Below are 21,866 nucleotides of genomic sequence, written 5' to 3'. Positions count from 1 at the left end.
TGACTGCAGCCTGAAGAAGCAGCTGCACAGAAGCAGTTACTGCACACTGTTAAATCACCTGCGCCTGGCCCAGTACCCATGAGACAGCCCTTACTATCCCTCAGCATTGTCATTCAAGGGCCCGAGCAGTGAATGCCCATTGCCTGTCCCCCATTCACCCAGTAAGTATAACCAGTAAGTATAACCCTAGTCCCAGCCTCCACTCTCACACCCCTATGACCTCTGCCCACATCGTAACTGCCAGACGCAATTGGAAGTCCAGGATCAATGTAGGCAGTTTATCTCCCACAGCACAACCAGCAACAACTGACTCAGGCGCTAGTTGGCAGCCAACAGACATGTTGGACGCATACTAATCTAGGAGTCTACAAATCCCAATACAGAAATGTCATTCATTTCTTAGTCTGGGCTTCCGAGCACCATCAAACCCCAAAGGCACAGACTTAAAAAAGGACATATCTGACCTTGTGTGCCTTTTAAATGGGGGAACGGTTTTGTATTCTCACCAGAAGATATTGAAGTCAGAGGCATAAAACACAATGTTCTGATTCTGATCCTAGTGTTAAAGAAGACCAAACAGCAAATGTCATTGGCTTTTATTCACGCCCCAGGACAGAAGCAATGTACCCCATCTGTCTGTGTAAAGAGTAAAGTTAGTGTGGAAGTGCGAGAAAGTGTTCTAAATGTTTATATATCTGAGGCAAAACATGGAACCAGCCCATTATTCTCCCAGTGAAACATGGGAAACTGCCTAAAAAACCACATCCAGGCTGGCCGACACACCAACCCATTGTCCTTAATACACCAGCTCATTGTCATTAATCCACCGAGCACATTCAATCCAGGGCCGATGCACGTTCCCATCCGAGAAGCAGTCCTGTTAACACATCTGGCTATTCAGGTGGGTAAACTGCAATGCCTCTCGCAACTACAACAGCCAAGCTACTTTTGGGGATTGCATGTACAGGGAAAATTTCTATGGAACAAAGGACAAATCTCTATGGAACAAAAATTTAAAATTACTGTTCTTACATTTCAAATTATTATTATTATTTTTATGAAAAATGCATACCTTCTTATTTCTAATCACGTATCGTAATTGCCGATGTTTTATGGAAAATTTAAAGTTATTAAAAAAGGAAAAAATTACAATTTTTTTTCCACCCTATGCTTCACAGAAATGTTCCTAGGATAAGCACCGTTGTTTAGAAAACTTGCATCAGTCAGGAATCAAACTCAGGACCCCTATGTGCCATGCAAGCATTCTATCACACAGCCACACAGACTCGAAAATATTCACCTTATTTTAAGGCACCTGTTACTGTCCTTCAAAGTAGTCACCAGCGTTGTATAGAACCCATTGCCACCGATGTGGATGGCCTAGTATACCGTTAGCAGAGCCCGTTCTGTTGATGGCGTGAATGGAGCGGTCTACTGCCAGTCAAACCTCTGGAACAGTTCTGAAGCGAATGCCCTGAAGTGTTTCCTTCATCTTCAGAATCAAATCAAAGTCACAAGGACTTACGTCCGGGGAGTATGGTGGATGATACCGTACTTCCCAGTCCCATCGACCGAACGAGCAGCCACAGCTTGCTGTATGCGCCCGCGCATTGTAGTGCAAAATGATGGGTGGGCTGCGCAGAAAGTGTTGCCGCTTATTTCGCAAAGCTGGTCACAGGTGATGCTCCAGAAACGAACAATAATACTGTGTATTGACGGTCTGCCATGGAGGAACGTAATGCGTTAGGATAACACCATCACAGTCGTACATGAGAATCACCATAACTTTTGACCGCTCCATTCACACCATCAACAGAACAGGCTCTGGTAATGGTATACTACACCTTCCACATCACTGGTAATGGGTTCTACACAAACCTGGTGACTACTCTGAAGGACAGTAACAGATGCAAGCATGTAACTCTTTTGTATCGGTTGTGAATAAATAGTTGCCACTATTTAAGTTTCAACCCTCGTTAGATTCATAAAGTGGACAGACACTTTCCTCACTCTGTCTGTCCATGGTGATTTTGAGACTTGTGCTAGAAAGCAGCTTCAGTGCACTTACCGAACACTCTGATTCTGAACTCTTTCTGTCTGCAACTAAGTGACAGTACATAATTGCAGCTGCACTGCTCTGTAAGTGACTCTGTGAATGATTTTCGTGTACAGCCTGTGCAATAGTAAAGTCAACCACCATTTTTTCCACCAATGCGTCTTTGTTTCCTATATCTTGAAAAGCATACTGGGACTCAACAAACCCACTTCATCACACATACAGCTTATGCACTAGGCTTACACTATTAATAGAGCTTGTATTTAGAGACAGTCATAATAAAAGGTGTAGTAGTGATGGGCCACACACAAAGTGAGTGAGACCATGGAGTTTAGTCCCTTAAACACTAGGTATTCAATAATCCTCTTTTCACAAAATTATTTCAAACCCAGCTCAACATTAAGTAAATACAGAGGTCACAGTATTTTCAAGATACACTGCAGTAAAATGTTTGTCTCCTCAACTACAGATTAAAAATTTATGAAAAACAAAAATTAGAATTACTGTACTTACATTTCAAATGATTGAGGAAGCAATCCACCAAATCAAATGACAGAACTTCCTGCAGTTTATAATCATAAATTCTACACAGCAATGTGATCAGTGGTTTGATTCTGAGGTTAGTATTGATAGCCTGATTCATGGAGGTAAAAATGCTATAAACTATAGAAATGCACACAGGTGAATCTGCAAGGAAAAAAAATCACAATTTAAAAACAAAATCTAACTATCTGAAGAGTACTTAAAATACAAAACCCATTTTTGCAGGTTACTGCTTCTCAGCTAATGTACTACTGTTCACTCAACTGGTTTTCAATGTAAGTTCAGACTCTCTCTTCTTCAAGTGTGATTGTTTTGAGACAAAATGTTGTAAAATAAGTAGTCTCCAGGAACAAATCTCATAATCACTACAGTAGCACAACCAAATCTTAGTTTTCAGTCAAAAAATTTTCTAACTGACAAAGGTAACAGTTTCTATTTTATCCTCTTTGACAAGCTATTCCCTTTCAGCCAATATATTACTGCTGATTAAATTTGTTCAAAGAAATACGCAGCAGCTTAATTTCATCCATAGAAGCTATTGCTGGAGCCACCAAACTGTCAAAAAGAATGGAAGAAAAAGCTTAGCTTTCAAGCTAAGTGAAATGAAAACACACACACACACACACTCTCTCTCTCTCTCTCTCTCTCTCTCTCTCTCTCTCTCTCTCTCTCTCTCACACACACACACATTTAGCCCCTTCACCATTATAAATAGATGACATGGATTAACTTTCATGTGACTGTCCAAGTTTGTTTCTTTTAAACAACATTCACACACTTTTGACACTAAGCATGACAACTACACACTGTACAAGAGACTTTTTCATCTGCCATGCAGATATGACTATTTTACTCTTATGACCACACAAATAAATACAGTGATTGAGTGTAATGTTACCTCCATGTACTTTGTAAAAACAACTTGACTGAATGGACATTTTTATTTACCTCAGCTACAGCAGTAATAATGCTAACACACATTGATCTGTTATCCTATACCGTTGATACTTTGAACTTTACCCATTTGTGCAGAATTTTTCAATCATTTATCTAGCAAATTCTTTACTGATGTCTCTCTGGTTCCAACAGACTCAAAGACTCTGATGGAGGTCGAAAGAGTGTCATGATTAAAAAATAATCTCATAAGGAGGAGTAAAATGTTGTTGTGGTCTTCAGTCTGAAGAGCGTTTTATTGCAGCACTCCATGCTACTCTATCCTGTGCAGGTCTCTTCATCTCTGAATAACCACTGCAACCTAAATCTTTATGAATCTGCTTCCTGTATTCGTCTCTGTCTCCTTCTACAATTTTTACCGCCCTCCAATACTAAAGTGGCGATCCCTTGATTTCTCAGAATGTGTCGAATCAATTTATCCCTTCTTTGGATCAAGTTGTGCCACAAATTTCTTGCCTCCCCTATTCTAGTCAGCATTTTCTCATTAGCTACATGATTGACCCATGTAATCTCCAGCATTCTTCTGTAGCAACACATTTCAAAAGCTTCTATTCCCTTTTTATCTGAACTGCTTATCATCCCTGTTTCACATGCATCCATGGCTACACTCCAGACAAATACCTTCAAAAAAAAACTTCGTAACACTTAAAATCTATATTCAATGTTAACAAATTTCTCTTCTTCAGAAATGCTTTTCTTGCCATTTCCAGTCTACATTTCACATCCTCTCTATTTTGTCCTCCATCAGTTATTTTGCTGCCACAATAGCAAAACTCATGTACTACTTTTAGTGTCCGATTTCCTGACCTGGTTCCCTTAGCATCACCCGATTTAATCACCCGATTTAATTCAACTACATTCCATTATCTTTGTTTTGCTTATGTTGACGTTCATATTGTATCCACCTTTCAAGACACTATGCATTCTGTTCGACTGCTCTTCCAAGCCCTTTGCTGTCTCTGACAGAATTACAATGTCATCAGCAAACCTCAAGGTTTTAGTTTCTTCTTCCTGAGCTTTAATTCATTCCTACTCCAAATTTTTATTTGGTTTCCTTTACTGCTTGTTCAATGTACATGCTGAATAGCATTGCTGATAGGCTACAAGTCTGGCTCATTCCCTTTTCAACCACTGCCTCCCTTTCACGCCCCTTGACTCTTTGTAACTACCATCTGGTTTCTGTACGAATTGTACACAACGGTTTTTAAAATGGCCTTGTTGGCCAAAAGCTTATTTTGTGACAGTCTTTTTGTTATGCCTATCTGTGACTCAGCATCTCTGCTATATGGAGAGTAGCAACTGTCCTTTTCAAGATATTGTTACATTCCATCCTGGATTTTCCATTGTTTAAAATCCATATTTTACTTGATGTTACAACTACCATGCAGCCAAACTATTAACAGTTCCTACAATTAATTAAAATAAAATACAAGAATAAAATTATGTTTCTGTCTCATTGCAAGTACTTACTCATTCCAAGCGATGCTCTTGGGAAAACCTCTGGGTAATGTATCAGAATAGTGTAGATAACTGGGAAACACTTCCTTTTCAGAGAATACAGAGCATCATAGCAAAAAGCCTGTGCTCGTTCACGAAGACCTTCTGCTTTACACAGAGAGGCATGAAATCTTGTCAAAATGTGCAGAAGATCGTACTGTAGAAAGAAAAAAGTTAAAAGCCTAAGTGCATTACCAATGCATGTAAGATGCAGAATACATAACAGTAGCAAATCAATGGTAGAAAGTAACATACAAGGGACATTTCAAAAATAATGCACACTATATACTTTTTCTTATATGTTTAATTTTTTTTCCCATTATCTCTTTACAGTCCTTCAATACAGTCTTCCTGCTTCTCTACGACTGAATCCCAACGTCTCAGAAGCTTTACTGTTCCATACAGGAAACCACTTCAATTGTTCTTTCAAATGGCTTGTGTAATAGTGATAGAAACCTCTTCCAAAGAAAGGTAATGATGTCCACGCATTGGTTTTTTCTACTTCGGAAACAAGTCAAAGTCTGATGGACTCATGTCCGGGCTGTAGGTAGGATGTGGCAACACTTCACACCCATAATTGCGCCGCTTTTGGGCTAGAACATTGCTGATATGTGGGCGAGCAGTGTCCTGGAGAATGATTGGCCCAGCCTTGATCAACTGAGGTCAGATTTTATGCACTTTTCTGCGCAGGTTTAGCATAAAGTTATGATAATACACTGGTGTCACGGGTGTTCCATAGGGGATTATGTCATGACGATTCCTTGGTGATCATAAGCAAAAATTATCATCTGCTTGAGCTCTGATTGAGTGTGTTGAAATTTTTTTGTGTGTGGAGAATCTGAAGCTCTACTCATTCGACTGTGATTTCAACTCTGCTTCAGAATCTCTTATCCATGTTTCGCCAATACTGACAACTTGACTCAAGAATCCTTGATCTTCACGTCGAATCGTCAATTGAGCAAGGTTGCAATGTCCAGGCGTTTTTGCTTCTCTTCAGAAGCCAAACAGTGTGGGACCCATATTGCAGAAATTTCTCTCTTCTGCAAATCATTTATCAGAATACAGAATACTGGCTTCAGAGATTTCCTCACAATCTGCACTGCAGTCTTCTTCAAGAGCATCTGCCACAAGTTTCACACTTCATTCATCTGTTGACGTTTCTGGCCTTACGGGTTTTTAAGTATTGTCTTTGTTCAGGCAACCACCACGAAAACGATTAGCTGTATGTGAGAGTGTACAATGGTCCACTGTTAACTCACCACAAACTCCACTTCACGCACCGTGGATTTCTGTCCGGTTTTTGCCACATAAAGTTTAAATCTTGATGTACAACCTCTGATCTTCAACAGTCACAGTACCAGAGATCCCCGCATGGTCCATTTCTACCTCTCACCAATTTTATGGTAGAGTGCACAGCAAAAGTGCAAAAACACAAAAAGACTTGCTTCTTCCTCAAGCTCCCCACTACATCTGACGTAATTTTTATTGTTGTTGCATCAAACAATCCACAATAATACCAACCTGTGCATTATTGATGAAATGCCTCTAGTATGAACTTTACTTAAAGCTCTTTTTGAGTGTGAGTGTTTAGGCAGCAGTAATGAAATTGATGATTCAATGGGAAAGTACCATGTTTACCCAAGTATAAAACACAACAACACTCTTATTTTAAAGAAGTTCTTTGAGAACATTTTATTCTTAACATATTCGACTAATCAAAATCACAGACTCTTTCACTTACATAAATTATCTGCCTAAGAAAGTTAATAACACTGTACATACTCTAAACTTATGCCAGTTATTGATTATCTGCATTTCGAAAATACAGGGAGAAATAAAATAAACAAAAAAACTGTTTGCATTAATTTTTATCTTCACTCCCTTCTCTGCTTACTATTTCAGCCAGTCGTGTGTGGTACTACTATTTTTAACCACCACCACCACCACCACCACCACAACCACCACCACTGGTATCATTATCTGCAATGATAGTTTAACCTAACCAATGAGAGGCAATAAAAGAGCAATTAATTTTTTTTTTTTTTTAAGGTTGTCGTTATGATGGGACCTGAGAATGCAGCTGTTTTTTGCAAATACATGGCACATTTTGCATCTGTATTGACATGAAAATGTGAAAATATTTTCCTTTGACTCCTGTTTCCAAAATAGTCGTTGCCCAATTCTCTCCCATTAGCTGTGTACAACCAGCAGTTCACTCCCCCAAACCCCTTTCATTCCTGTCATACTGTCAAGGTAACTGCTGACAACACCAGTGCACGAAACACCTAAGTATGCCATTGGCCCCTATCTACACTTTTACTTTCTCCTGTAGAAATTTATACTACTGTTATGTATTTGTCCAATTTTCAGTTCCACCTACAAATGAAAAGGCAGTTGCAATCTCTTTGCCACCATTATGAGGAAACTAGTGAAGTCTTTTCTTTTGCTAATGCATAATATATTTTGGTAAAATTGCTGTTACATTATGCTTAATGGAGAAAATTAACAAGTAACGTAATTTCATGATTACTTTCACCAGTAAGTCCAGAAAACAATTACCAATTATTTTTTTTTGTTGTGGCAGGCACAACAGCAGCATGCTATGGACAGACAACAGTCGGGGAGAGAAAGGGGTACCCTTCACATGACTGCAACTGACATAGCTTCAATTGTAAATGTGACCCTGTATTTTTCAAATGATTAATTTTGGTGGTGGTGGGAGGGGTATCTCATCTCAAACTTGAGTAAATATGGTATATCGACACATTTGGTGTTGAGGTCTCAAGTCAGTCAGATTTTTTTTCTGGCATTAAAAGCAATTTTCTCACACTTCACGCATATCAAAATTACCAGCTTGCAATGTGGTTAGGGTTCTGTGTCAAGAGTGCCAGTCCAACTAATAATACTTCTAGATGAGGCATTCTGATACCAAACCCAATAGGATGATGTCAAACAGAGCACCATGGTGTTGAAACCAACCTTCAAGCTGTTAGGTTCCTTACTTTTGTCAACAATATGCTGGGGAAATAACAAATCAAACATGGTCGTACCAAAAATATCATAGTAATAATCATCAGCACAGTGCACTAAATGAGCAAACGTACTTGAAACTGCAATCTGAACTAAAAATTTCAGTTGAATTTAATCTGTGGGTCACCTTTTTTTATGTAGCAGCATCCTCTACTAATGTAAAGGTTCTACTTCTCTTTTGCAGAATTGCAGTGATCATAGGAGTCAGCATGGATCCTAAGAAGCAAAGTGAAATCTGCATTCTCACACCAATTTGTGAATGTTCACTGCAGTTCACAACAGATTTCTGAGTAGACAACTACATATTATCATGTTATTATTTTCCATAAACTTCCAGTTATAACAGTCATTATGTCAACTTCTTAAACACCCTCAAACACTCATATTTAATTTTAGGCATCAAATACGTTGATAGCAAAGTCTTTTTTTTTTTTTTTCAATATATTGGTTTGGAATTGTAATTTAGAGTAATGAAAGATCTGTCCTCTCTTACAGGACAATAATGTAACGTGTCCGTTTCCAAAATTTCTTTCTTCCATTCCGTACCACAACTATATCACTATACACATAGTATAATAAACTGTCTAGCATCTGGTTGTGTTACTTGTGATTTCTGTCCCAATCCTCAACTGTGGAAATCATATTTCTGATTGTGGCATTAGAATTAACTCCTCATCAACTACACTGTGGAACAGAAATTTCTTGTTACAGCATTAGAGAACTGTCTCCCAATCAAGAATGGAACAGTAAAATAACATGGCATGGTCTGTTAACTGCAGCAGAGTTCTTTTGCACTTACTAACAATTGCTGTGTCACAACAAAGGTCTGACAGTTTGACTTAATGCTAAACAAACAAAGAGAACAAAAAAACGAAAACAAGGTTTAAGGCCAAATGAATTCATGCAATATACAGAATTTGGCAAGATAATCAAGAAGAGAAAAAGTGCTGAAATTACATAAATAAGCACCATGTCTATTACACCATCGGTTCTTCCTACGCTCTTTACACTTTACACAGAGCTGACAAAAGTCATGGGATACCTCCTAATACCATATCAGCCCTCCTTTTGCCTGGCACAGCGAAGCAACTAAATGTGGCATGAACTCAATGAGTCACTGGAGGTCCCCTGCAGAAATAATGAACCCTGCTGGCTCTACAGCTGTCCGTAATTACGAAAGTGTTGCCAGTGCACTATTTTATGCACGAACTGACCTTTTGATTATGTCGCAATATTTGATGGCACTCATATTGGGTGATCTGGGTGGCCAAATCATTCCCTTAAATTGTCCAGAATGTTCTTCTAATCAATCGTGAACAATTGTGGCCCAGTGATATGGTACATTGTCATCAATAAAAATTCCGTTGTTGTTTAATAATAAGAAGTACATGAATGGCTGCAAATGGTCTTCAAGTAGCCAAACATAGCCACTGCCAATCAATGATTGATTCTGCTGGACTAGAGGACCCCGTCCATTCCCCATAAACCCAGCCCAAACCATTGCCGAGTCACCACCAGCTTATACTGTGCCTTCTTGACAACTTCGATCCACAGCTTTGTGGGTTCTCCAGTCTCCAACACACTTAGACCTACCATCAGGTCGTCCCCCCCCTCCCCCCAAATGAAATCTGGACTTATCTGACCAAGCCACAATTTTCCAGTCATCTTGGGTACAACCAATATGGTCATGAGCATGGGAGAAGTGCTACAGGCAACGTTGTGCTCTCAGTGCAAGCTCTTGCATCGTTCATCTGTTGCCATAGCCCTTTAACACCAAATTTCGCCGCACTGTTCTAACAGATATGTTCTTTGCACATCCCACATTGATTTCGCCAGTTATGGCATGAAGCGCTGCTTGTTTGTTAGCACTGACAACTCTACGCAAATGCCGCTGCTCTCAGTCATTAAATGAAGGCTGACGGCCATTGCGTTGTCCGCGGTGAGAGATAATGCCTGAAATTTGGTGCTGTGTACCACCATCATATAATGGAAACTCCAAGTAGGAATATCAATGATGTGGAAATGACATTGCTTGTTACTGTAAAGAAACCTCATTAAGTTGCAGACAGGCACAATTAAAACACACTTACTTAAATCTTTTGGCCACAGGCTTCATCACTAAAAGAGACACACATACCATTCATACGCACACCAAAACTCTATCCACAACACTGCTGCAGTACCAAACGTATAACGCTGACATACGTAAGTTCACGTTTCGTATTTGTTGACTAACAGTCACTCGTACAATTGCAGATGACACGATGTATGCCGAGAAAAATGGCAACAGAAAAAACACAAAAAATATGCAACAAACAGTGACAAAAATCTTAAAAACAATGTTGTGACATATAGTAAATAAGGTTTTATGAAAATATTCACAGCAAACAATATTTTAAAAACAAATAGTACACATGTAATAATATTTTATAACTGCTATTTCTGCATGTTTTAGAATTAAAGAACCCACTGATGGTGATATTTGTCACTGAAACTAGTAAATAAACAAATAAATAACAAAAGTGTTTTGCAACAAGGTAGACCCACAATTCCCATATTGTTGCATTTTATACTGGCATGACCACCAACCAGCTGTCCACTGGGATGAATGGGCACTGCAAAACTATGGACGAGAGCAAAGTAGACCATCCTGTGGCATAGCATACATCTGAACATAACACACTTGATTTCAATGGCTGCTTCCCAACCTGAGCCATCTGAATCCTTCCCTACACCACCAGCTTTTCTGAACTGCGCAGATAGCAATTACTCTTACAGCACTTTCTCTGTTCCTGTAATTATGCCAGCCTCAACCTATGGTAACATACTTCCCCACATCCTCCACCCAACAGTTTCACCCCCTCTGTCCAATCACCTGCTCCCCATTCCCATATCCCACCCTGTTTATTTGCTGCCCTCTGCCAGTGCATCTGCCTATCTTTCCCCACTCCTCTCCTTTTTTGCTCTTTTTCCCCACTTCCCTGCCCCACTACCTCCTGACGCTGCACCTGTTGACATTCTAGCCCCTGCACACTCCACCAGACTGTTTGTCTCTCCCCCCCACCCCACCCATATAATACTACCCGTTCCCCTTCCCTGCCAAATCCAGACTGCTGCTTGCACCCCGCATGATAGTTGCTTTCTGGCCCGAGATGATGGAGTTGGGGGTCACGCGTGCACGAGCTGTGCTTGCTTTTGTGTATGAATAGTGTGTGTGGTGTGTGTGTGTGTGTGTGTGTGTGTGTGTGTGTGTGTGTGTTTTACCGATGAAGGTTTTGGTCAAAAGCTTTATGTAAGTGTCTTAATTGTACCTGTCTACAACTTAACGTGTCTTCTTTATGGTAAGCAACAACTTGTCTTTTCCAAATTGTTGATATTACAGCCACCTGTATATGTGCATATCGTTATCCAATGTCTTTTGGCACTTCAGTGTGAATCCTCAATTGAAGCTGGTGATGAAAGACAAGGATTGAAGCAAACTCAATAATACAAGGGTCAGTAAAATGCCCCCTGTTTCTTTTCTCCTTTAATGAAGTTTAAGTGGAAAATTTGAATGTAGTTTTAATAAGCAAAGCTGCTTCTCCAATCCAGTGCAGTGGTAAATTCCTGCATCAACAGATACCAGTAGTGCAGTTGTTTGGAAAGTGTCAGACATCGATGTTCATATCAGACACCGTTCTGTGACAGAATCTTCAATGCAGAAGGTGAAATGTCCATTCATATTCACGAAAGAACGAAAAATGTGTACGGTGATGCAAAAGTAAATATCAGCACTGTTAGACAATGAGTTCATTGCTGTAACAAAGATGAGGGGCAAATGCCATTAGATGGTGAAACACAGAGTGGCAGGTCAGTGACTGCATTGATTCCACACAATATTCAGCAAGTCGGTAACACCACTTGTGCCGACCGCTGAGTGACTGCAGAGGATTTGTGTCTCATTATTTCCCTCAGTACAGGCAGTATGATAATGATTATTGAACACCAGGGATACTCAAAGGTTTGTGCAACTTTGGTACCAAAAATGTTTAATCGATCAGGAGAGAGAGACAACAAAAACAATTCTCTCTCAATTCTGGAATTGTCTCTTTCCTGGAAAAAACTGTGACTGGTGACTAAACACCAGTTTCTTTCTTTCTTTAAAAAAAAAAAGATCAGAATCAAAGAGGGAGACAGTGGAATGGTATTACAGAAACTCATTGAAGGAGGGAGGAAAAGTTCAAAACAGCGCAATCGGCAGGGAAAGTTATGGCTACAGTATTCTGAGGTGCAGAGGGTGTGATCATGGTTGATTTTTTTGGAGTAGGAACACACAATAAATTCTGTCCAATATGTCAGAACCCTCAAACAGCTTAAAGTACGGCTTCAGTGAGTTCGCCCAACAAAAGCTTGGACCGATGTTCTTTTGCATGACAATGCAAGACCACACACCAGTCATTGTATGGCTGAAGAGATTGTGAAAACTGGATAGTAAGTCTTGCTTTATCCCCATACAGCCCTGACCCGGCACCACCAGAATTCCATTTGTTTGGGCCACTAAAAGAAGCTCACCGTGGGATTCACTTTGAAGATGTGGGAGCCATGAAAACATCTGTGCGTCAATGGCTACTGTGATTTTACCACACTGAAATATATGCCCTTGTTAAAAGATGGATCAAAACCGTAGAAAAGGTTAGAGATTGTATTGAAAAATCATAAATTACTATCCATTTCATAATGATTGACCCATGACTTCGAGCTTGTATTCTGGTCACATTGCATTAAAAACATTGATATGTGGATATGTCTATTTTGTGTATGACTATTTCATCTTAGCTGAAATGGGGCAGCATACGTTGTTGAATTTAAGAAAAGCCGTCCTTATAGCTCTTTTCGGTGAGTGTCGACTTTAAGGACGCATAAAAATCAGGCCGTAATTAGGAGAAAAATTTCCTTTGCACTGTTTAAAAATACAACCTTGTTCTATTTACAAGTGGATTTTCGATATTTTTGGATTACTCATTTCATCGCTATAATGTAAAATTCAAGTGTTAAGCTTGAACTTTTGCTGTGTGTGTGTGTGTGTGTGTGTGTGTGTGTGTGTGTGTGTGTGTGTGTGTGTGTACACACATAAACTATTGAATAATCCTCGTTATGAGTCTGTAAAGCTATTGTGTTACTAGCTGCAAAACATGCGAGGCTGTGGTGGAGCATAGCTGTCACTTCATCGTGACGCCACTGTTGTAATGCACCACAAGCGCCTGTTCAAAAGCGAAGAATGGCAACTTTGTGGTTGCATTCCAGTGCAGCATTGCCACATTCAGTATTTATCATGATCAGAGGGACATAATATCGGACACTGCAAAATTTCAAATACATGCTCAATACGCAAGCAGCTTACAATAAATGAACATCTGTGTGGCACATTTCAACAATAAATGGGAAAATCGATTAGCTTGAACACAGTTTGCAGTAAAGAACGAAGACTGAAATAAAACCTACCTAAATCACTTTCGCTGCTGGCTCAGGTCTCGCTTCTGCTATTCATTCATCTGCTAAGATCAGCAATGGTTCCACTGCTATGTCATGACAGTGGTCTCTTTGTGCATAACTGTTTTCAAATTTGTGTACACGACTCACTGAATTCCACCAGACACTTTGGGGAACACTTTCCACAGTGGAGTGACACAACTGTGAAGTACATTACAGGGTACCTTGAGTACCTCTATCGGTTCTCCCTTCTATTCCAGTCTAGTATTGTTCGTGGAAAGAAGGATTGTCGGTATGCCTCTGTGTGAGCTCTAATCTCTCTGATTTTATCCTCATAGTCTCTTCGCAAGATATACATAGGAGGGAGCAATATACTGCTTGACTCTTCGGTGAAGGTATGTTCTCGAAACTTCAACAAAAGCCCGTATCGAGGTACTGAGCGTCTCTCCTGCAGAGTCTTCCACTGGAGTTTATCTATCATCTCCGTTAACGCTTTCGCGATTACTAAATGATCCTGTAACGTAGTGCGCTGCTCTCTGTTGTATCTTCTCTATCTCCTCTATCAACCCTATCTGGTACGGATCCCACACTGCTGAGCAGTATTCAAGCAGTGGGCGAACAAGCGTACTGTAACCTACTTCCTTTGTTTTCGGATTGCATTTCCTTAGGATTCTTCTAATGAATCTCAGTCTAGCATCTGCTTTACCGACGATCAACTTTATATGATCATTCCATTTTAAATCACTCCTAATGCCTACTCCCAGATAATTTATGGAATTAACTGCTTCCAGTTGCTGACCTGCTACATTGTAGCTAAATAATAAGGGATCTTTCTTTCTATGTATTCGCAGCACATTACACTTGTCTACATTGGGATTTAATTGCCATTTCCTGCACCATGCGTCAATTCACTGCAGATCCTCCTGCATTTCAGTACAATTTTCCATTGTTACAACCTCTCGATATACCACACCATAATCCTCAAAAAGCCTCAGTGAACTTCCGATGTCATCCACAAGGCCATTTATGTATATTGTGAACAGCAACAGTCCTACGACACTCCCCTGCAGCACACCTGAAATCACTCTTACTTCGGAAGACTTCTCTCCACTGAGAATGACATGCTGCATTCTGTTATCTAGGAACTCTTCAATCCAATCACACAATTGGTCTGATAGTCCATATGCTCTTACTTTGTTCATTAAACAACTGTGGGGAACTGTATCGAACGCCTTGCGGAAGTCAAGAAACACGGCATCTACCTGTGAACCCGTGTCTATGGCCCTCTGAGTCTCGTGGACAAATAGCGCGAGCTGGGTTTCACACTACCGTCTTTTCCGAAACCCATGCTGATTCCTACAGAGTAGATTTCTAGTCTCCATAAAAGTCATTGTACTCGAACATAATACGTGTTCCAGAATTCTACAACTGATAGATGTTAAGAGATATAGGTCTATAGTTCTGTTCGATGTCCCTTCTTGAAAACGGGGATGACCTGTGCCCTTTTCCAATCCTTTGGAACGCTACGCTCTTCTAAAGACCTATGGTACACCGCTGCAAGAAGGGGGGCAAGTTCCTTCATGTACTCTGCGTAAAATCGAACAGGTATCCCATCAGGTCCAGCAGCCTTACCTCTTTTGAGCGATTTTAATTGTTTCTCTATCCCTCTGTCTTCTATTTCAATATCTACCATTTTATCATCTGTGCATCAATCTAGAGAAGGAACTACAGTGCAGTCTTTCTCTGTGAAACAGCTTTGGAGGCCTGGCACCATGTCAGCGTTCCAAAACATCCCAAAGGTGTTCTATAGGATTCAGGTCAGGACTCTGTGCAGGTTAGTCGATTACAGGGATGTTATTGTCGTGTAACCACTCCGCCACAGATAGTGTTATATGAACAGGTGCTCAATCATGCTGAAAGATGCAATCTCCATCCCTGAATTGCTCTTTAACAGTGAGAAGCAAGAAGGTGATTAGAACATAAATGTAGACCTGTGTTGCAATAGTGCCACGCAAAACAACTAGGGGTACAAGCCCCCTCATGGAAAACACGACCACACCATAAAACCACGACCTCCGAATTTTACTGTCAGCAATACACACGCTGGTAGATGACGTTCACCGAGCATTCGCCATACCCACACCCTGCCCTTGGATCGGCACATTGTGTAACGCGATTCGTCACTCTACACAACTTTTTCCACTGTCCATTCATCCAGTGTTTACACTGCTTACACCAAGCAAGGTGTTGTTTGGCATTTACCGGTGCGATATGTGGCTTACGAGCAGCCACTCGACCATGAAATCCAAGTTTTATCACCTCCCGCCTAACTGTCATAATACTCACAGTGGATGCTGATGTGGTTTGGAATTCCTGTGTGATGGTCTGGACAGATGCCTGCCTCTTACCCATTACAACCCTCTTCAACTGTCGGTGGTCTCTGCCAGTCAACAGATGAGGTCGACCTGTACACTTTTATGCTGTAAGTGTACCTTCACTTTTCCGCTTCACTATCACATCAGAAACAGCGAACCTAGGGATGTTGAGGAGTGTGGAAATCTCATGTACAGACGTGTGACACAAACAACACCCAATCACCTGGCCACGTTCGTAGTCCATGAGTTCCACAGAGCGCCCCATTCTGCTCTCTCACGATGTCTAATGACTACTGAGGTCGCTGATATGGAGTACGTGGCAGTAGGTGGCAGCACAATGCGCTTATTATGAAAATCATATGTTTTTTGTGGTATCCAGATACTTTTGATCATGTAGCGTATCATTATTTTAAAATTCTTGTCGTCCTCTGCTACCTGACCCTTGACAAATACCCAAGTGAGTTCAATGGCATTCAATTTGCAGATGTGCTACAGGCAACCACAGAAGTTTAACTGCCTTGTCCAATGATCGCAGTACACTTTTGAAAAGGTATTCTTGCACCGTGAAGTGCGGTTGCGTGTGTTCTAGTAGGCTATTTTAGTAAATTCCACATATGATGTAGCATTACATGGCAGCTCTACACTACTGCTTTCCAGCCATTCAAAAACAGACTTCTTTCTCCATTTCATAACATGGATTTTGTGATGCTGGATTCATCATCATGTGATATGGAGCCTGATCTAAAACAAAACGCAGATCTGTTTGGTAATTTTTCAATAACACTCCTAAACCACTCTTTGCCCTGTCTGGCATTCGTTTCACAATGATAATCTGCACCTCCTTTCTGTCCAGTAAAACATAAGCCAGCATTTCGCACGAACCCATCTTCATTCCCAATGTGGAACATTATCATCATTTTTCCAGAAGCGAACAGTGTTTGATTTGAAGAAACTTCCTGGCAGATTAAAACTGTGAGCTGGACCGAGACTCGAACTCGGGACCTTTGCCTTTTGCGGGCAAGTGCTCCACCATCTGAGCTACCCAAGGACGACTCGCGCCCGGTCCTCACAGCTTTATTTCTGCCAGTACCTCGTCTCCTACCTTCCAAACTTCACAGAAGCTCTCCTCCAAACCTTGCAGAACTAGCACTTCTGGAAGAAAGGATATAGCAGAGATGAGGTACTGGCAGAAGTAAAGCTGCGAGAACGGGTCATGAGTCGTGCTTGGGTGGCTCAGGTGGTAGAGCACTTGCCCATAAATGGCAAAGGTCCCAAGTTCAAGTTTCAGTCCGGCACACAGTTTTAATCCGCCAGGAAGTTTCACATCAGCATAGACTCTACGGCAGAGTGAAAATCTCGTCCTGGAGTGTTTGAATTCCTCCTTTCCAGCCATTCCACTTTTGAACACCTCCTCTGTGATGGATGTATACATTTTCTGATGCATAAGGCATTTTTTGTTCCTACCAACAAAACTTTCTGGAATAATTTGCACCACACCAACTCTCATCAGTGTAATAAACAGTCAATCTAGTGTTGTGTGAGTGTCTTATTTCCTGCAACATCTTGTCTCTTTTTCCTGCTACTTGGTTATTTTCCATCAACACAGGCCTTCTGTTGAACTTTTTGTATCTGAAGCCCAATTTGTGAATAGCATTCCAAAAGGTTGTTTCGCTCATACCAGGAAAATCTTACACTTAGTCTTCAACTTTTTCAACACGGGCTACCACTGTTGAAAACTGTTTTCCACATAGAAGTCATCGTGGACTTTTCTTCTAATGAGTCCCTACGCAAACTCGTCCAATGCGACCTTCTGTCACCTGGCAGAACTGTTTTTTGGTGATACAACATATGAAGTTTCTCTTTATTCTCTCGAAATTCTCTTCGCTGTGCTTTCACTAATACCGAGACATTCACTAGTTCTCTTTATTGGCTGTGCTATGGAACTACCCGTGGCCTGTTCTTTCTCAGTCTCAAAGTAAGCATGCGCACTTCATCACCATAGACTTCTCACAACTTCATAAATTATGCATTGTTTCACACAAGTACAAGGCAACTAATTATGTTACAAGTATTGTCTCAACAACTACACAACAACATATGGTAGCACGATTGCTTCCTACCTGATGGGAAGCCCAGCCCAGCCCCCCCCCCTCCCCCCCTCCCGCCGACGGCTACAATGAACAATGAAGTGGAAATACTGTGCAGAGCTCCGGCAATATAGCACACGATAGCACGCAGCGCATAGAAACAAAAAAATAAATACATTTACAATGTAATATCAGCCTTTTATGTAGATTTACGTGCATAAAAACATAACGGCTATGAATACCGACAAAAGATCTTGCATTTACACTTTTTGTCTTGTTAATATGAATCGTCATTAGACAAAGTGCAGCAATCAATCCTGGTAAGGTACAACACATTGATGTGATCAGAATATGAGCTCAAAGTCATGGGTCAATCATCATGAAATGGATAATAATCATCGATGCTGTGGCTTTTCATCTATGTAGTTGCATTTAAAAAAGGCGGGCGAGAGAGAGAGAGAGAGAGAGAGAGAGAGAGAGAGAGAGAGAGAGAGAGAGGGGGGGGGGGGGGGGGGGGGGGGCTACATTTGGACGGAACTTGGGCAGTGAAATGAAACCGGTATGTATAGAACTACAAATCTGAATAATTGACCACACCTTCCCTATCAAAATAGCATCTGGTGTGATTTCCCAAAGAGCTGGAGCAATGCAGCTCTCTCTCTCTCTCTCTCTCTCTCTCTCTCTCTCTCTGTCTGTCTGTCTGTGTGTCCGTGTGTGTCCGTGTGCGTGTGTCAGTTCTTGTTTATGTGTCTACACATCCTTCAACACCTCCATACACAGTGAGTAGTTCTCACAAAGAACTTGCTAGTATCTTATCAGTGGTAACACAACAGTCTCTTCTGTCCTATAACCTATTTATTGTTCATCCTTTATTACCACTGCACGTCCTACCTTTTCTTTCACAATCGGCATATTTATATTTCTTTCTCTCCATTTTCTTATTCCGTTATTCAGACTGTAGAATATTATCTGCTCAAAATTTCAGTTTGAACTGAAGGGTTAAGTACAGTAAATGAAGTAAACATGTGATTAACGCTTTTTTACAGTTAGGTTCTTACATAATGGATAGAAGTATGAGCATGAAAAATGGGAGAAAGAATTAGCCAAACAACGAATGACCCAACATTTGCCCCAAGCAATTAATGTTCCTTTTGAATGCATGATCACTTTCATCCACTGTGCCACCTTGACATAAAAGTGTCAAAGCAAACACATATCTGCATAAAATCACACATTTCTGATGCAATGCACATATTGCTTACCTCAGGTGTGGTCCTCAAATTGAGTATGTAATACTCAACAGCTGTTAGAAAATCATTGATTAAAGATGAAAATCTTGAGCATCTGTTCCTCAGTGTTACAAGCAATGTTATTAACTTCTCTTCAACCACACTTAGAGGTGGTGCCCTTACATCATGACTCCGATCAATCTCATTACAATCCTCTTCCAGCAACACTTTCAAAATACACCTAAAAAAAATAAATGTATGTTATTTGCAGCAACAAATTTTTATTTACACTAAAAAACAACATTCCGAAATTGGGCTTGGAATAGGATGGTTACGTAGCAGTTGGGAAGTAGGAAATGGGAATGGGCCAGAACACTTGGCGAACAGGTGGGGAGAGGGATGAGACACTGTAGGATGGAAGAAAGAGAAATGAACATTCATCAAAGCCACTGAGGGTTATGATGACAGGCTAGCTCACATGTCTTTAACTCAACTACATACAGCTATGGTGCACCAATGTCACTTCAAATGTAATGAAAAAATCAAACTTAATTAAGTTATCCCTCGAGCAAGCACACCTATATATAAAGTGTGCCAATCACAAGTAAAATTGTGTGTACCATTCCACTGTTGTTGAAATACCTGTGGGGCCATACCTATTCCTCCGGTCTTGCTTTAGGTGACACAATAATAAGCTGTGTTGTCATATGTCCAAGTGAGCAAAAGTATTATAAAATGAACAGAGAGCTAGATGAGAAAAAAATGTACTAGCCTTGTGAGATAACAACCCACATTCCAATGTGGCAGCACTCTCCCACACAATAAGGCAGTTATCTATGAGGTATTTAGTTATCAAATAAGCAGTCGGCAGGTATCTGATTTAACAGTGATTTTTAATGCTTCGATTGGGTCATTACTGTGAGGTAACACTTGTGCGCGATAACAGCACTAATGAAACACTTATATTAAGCAGTGATTTAGCACATATATGTAATTTTATTTCATTGTTGTTTAATTAAACTAAGATTAAACTGTGTTTTTGCTCATACCTGTTTACCTTGGTAACACGAAAACAGCTATTTTTCATAAGTGTACAAAGTGCGCTATGCGCCTGCTCATGTTATGTAAAACAGAGTGCCTGCTCGACGGTTGAGTGTACTAGCTCCGAAGACACAGTTGTGAGAAACCAACTATTTACGAAGTCACGGCGTGATAGTATAAGTACAATACAGTTTAGAGACCATACACAAGACTGCTGGTCAGAGATGGTGCATGGCTATATAAGAAGCATTTGCCCACCAATGGCTACTTATTATCGGCTGCAGGCGACAAGTGTCGAACCAAGGTCGACAGCCTCTGGTGGGCCCAGAGCAGCCAAACGGCGCACTACTCAAATATATGTGCTTACTGACAACACGCACCGCACTAGTGGTGGTGTTGGTGTCATAACAGCAGAAGCTTTCTTTCTAGAGTAGAATTTGCCTGTCTATAGCAAGATAAGCACTAGAAGGAGACACACAAGATTAGGTTGAAACTGCAAGTTAAGACTTGAGGCAAAAATTTATTGCTGAGCACTATATAAAAAACAAAGATCTTATTATTTTGGGCCACAGTCCAATCTGTAGTAGTAAATTGTTACAGCTGTCAACTTACATGGGCACTTCAACATAATGTAAGGTAAGAGCTATTTTAGTCTGAGTACAGTGACACCCTCAGTTGTGCATAACACGAGAGAGCAAAATATCTATCTAATCAGAAGTCTACAAAATTTTGTAACTGTATGTTGTCATGGCAAACTTTGCAAATGTGTCTTTCAACAAAATAAATCAGTGGTATATTCAATAATACCACCACAAAGGGAAAGTGAGCGAGGTAAAAACGGACTAGTTTACAAACTGGACTAGTTGATGGTCACGTGCATATAACCTGACACTCAATGGATACAAATAATTAACCTTGTATTACTTCTCCTGTATTTTCAAAGAGAAATGACACAGGATGATATTTAATACAATAATTCTCTCTTTCTATGAATGGAGAAACATTTGTAATTTTTTGTGTACAAATTCACAATAGTTCCCAAAGAAAAAAAAATGCACAGCCCAATGACATGTGACAAAAAACAACAGACATTACTTTCAAATTTATTTCCACCAGTCAGGCACACATTTTTGCTCATCGCAGCTGATTCTGTATAAAGTCTCGATGCAGGTGACATCAATAGCTCCTTCCCTTTCTCCTCCTTCCACGAAATTCACATAATACATATCACAAATGCTGTTTCAATGTGGTGTGAGTTCTTTTTGACATGTCCGAAACAGCAGACACCATCCATTCATATACAACCGATTCACCACAATGGGCAAAGAATCCACCACCTTCAGTGTGGATACACTATTACATTTGCCCTCATGTGGGAATCTCTAAGTAATGAGCATGGAGGACATGGATGGGGACTGCAGATAGGTGGTGCTAGGTGGGAATGTGGGTCAGCCGAGAGGCATGCCAAGATAGACCACGCAACTACAATAAACACTGTGTCCAAATGGTGCAGTGGTTAACACAACCATCTGGTAAGCAGGAAATCTCAGGTTCAAATCCTGATCTGGCACACATTTTTGCTCGT

At 40.5% G+C, this 21,866-nt stretch overlaps 1 protein-coding gene across 4 annotated transcripts in view; it reads right to left on the bottom strand.

Annotated features, from left to right (window-relative positions):
- LOC124617258 overlaps positions 1 to 21,866 on the bottom strand; it is a 303,970-nt gene that overhangs the window by 53,102 nt on the left and 229,002 nt on the right. For all 4 annotated transcript variants that reach the window (XM_047145250.1, XM_047145253.1, XM_047145251.1 and 1 more), the window contains 3 exons: positions 19,274 to 19,481; positions 5,024 to 5,207; positions 2,570 to 2,743 (listed from right to left, as the gene is read on the bottom strand). In XM_047145250.1, the coding sequence (XP_047001206.1) occupies positions 2,570 to 2,743; positions 5,024 to 5,207; positions 19,274 to 19,481 (566 nt within the window). The remainder of the gene's footprint in view (positions 1 to 2,569; positions 2,744 to 5,023; positions 5,208 to 19,273; positions 19,482 to 21,866) is intronic.

The sequence above is a fragment of the Schistocerca americana genome, chromosome 1 (genome assembly GCF_021461395.2).
Source record: "Schistocerca americana isolate TAMUIC-IGC-003095 chromosome 1, iqSchAmer2.1, whole genome shotgun sequence".
Lineage (NCBI taxonomy): Eukaryota > Metazoa > Arthropoda > Insecta > Orthoptera > Acrididae > Schistocerca > Schistocerca americana.
The sequence above is the reverse complement of the archived record's forward strand: the minus strand, read 5'-3'. Positions and strand labels throughout refer to the sequence as shown.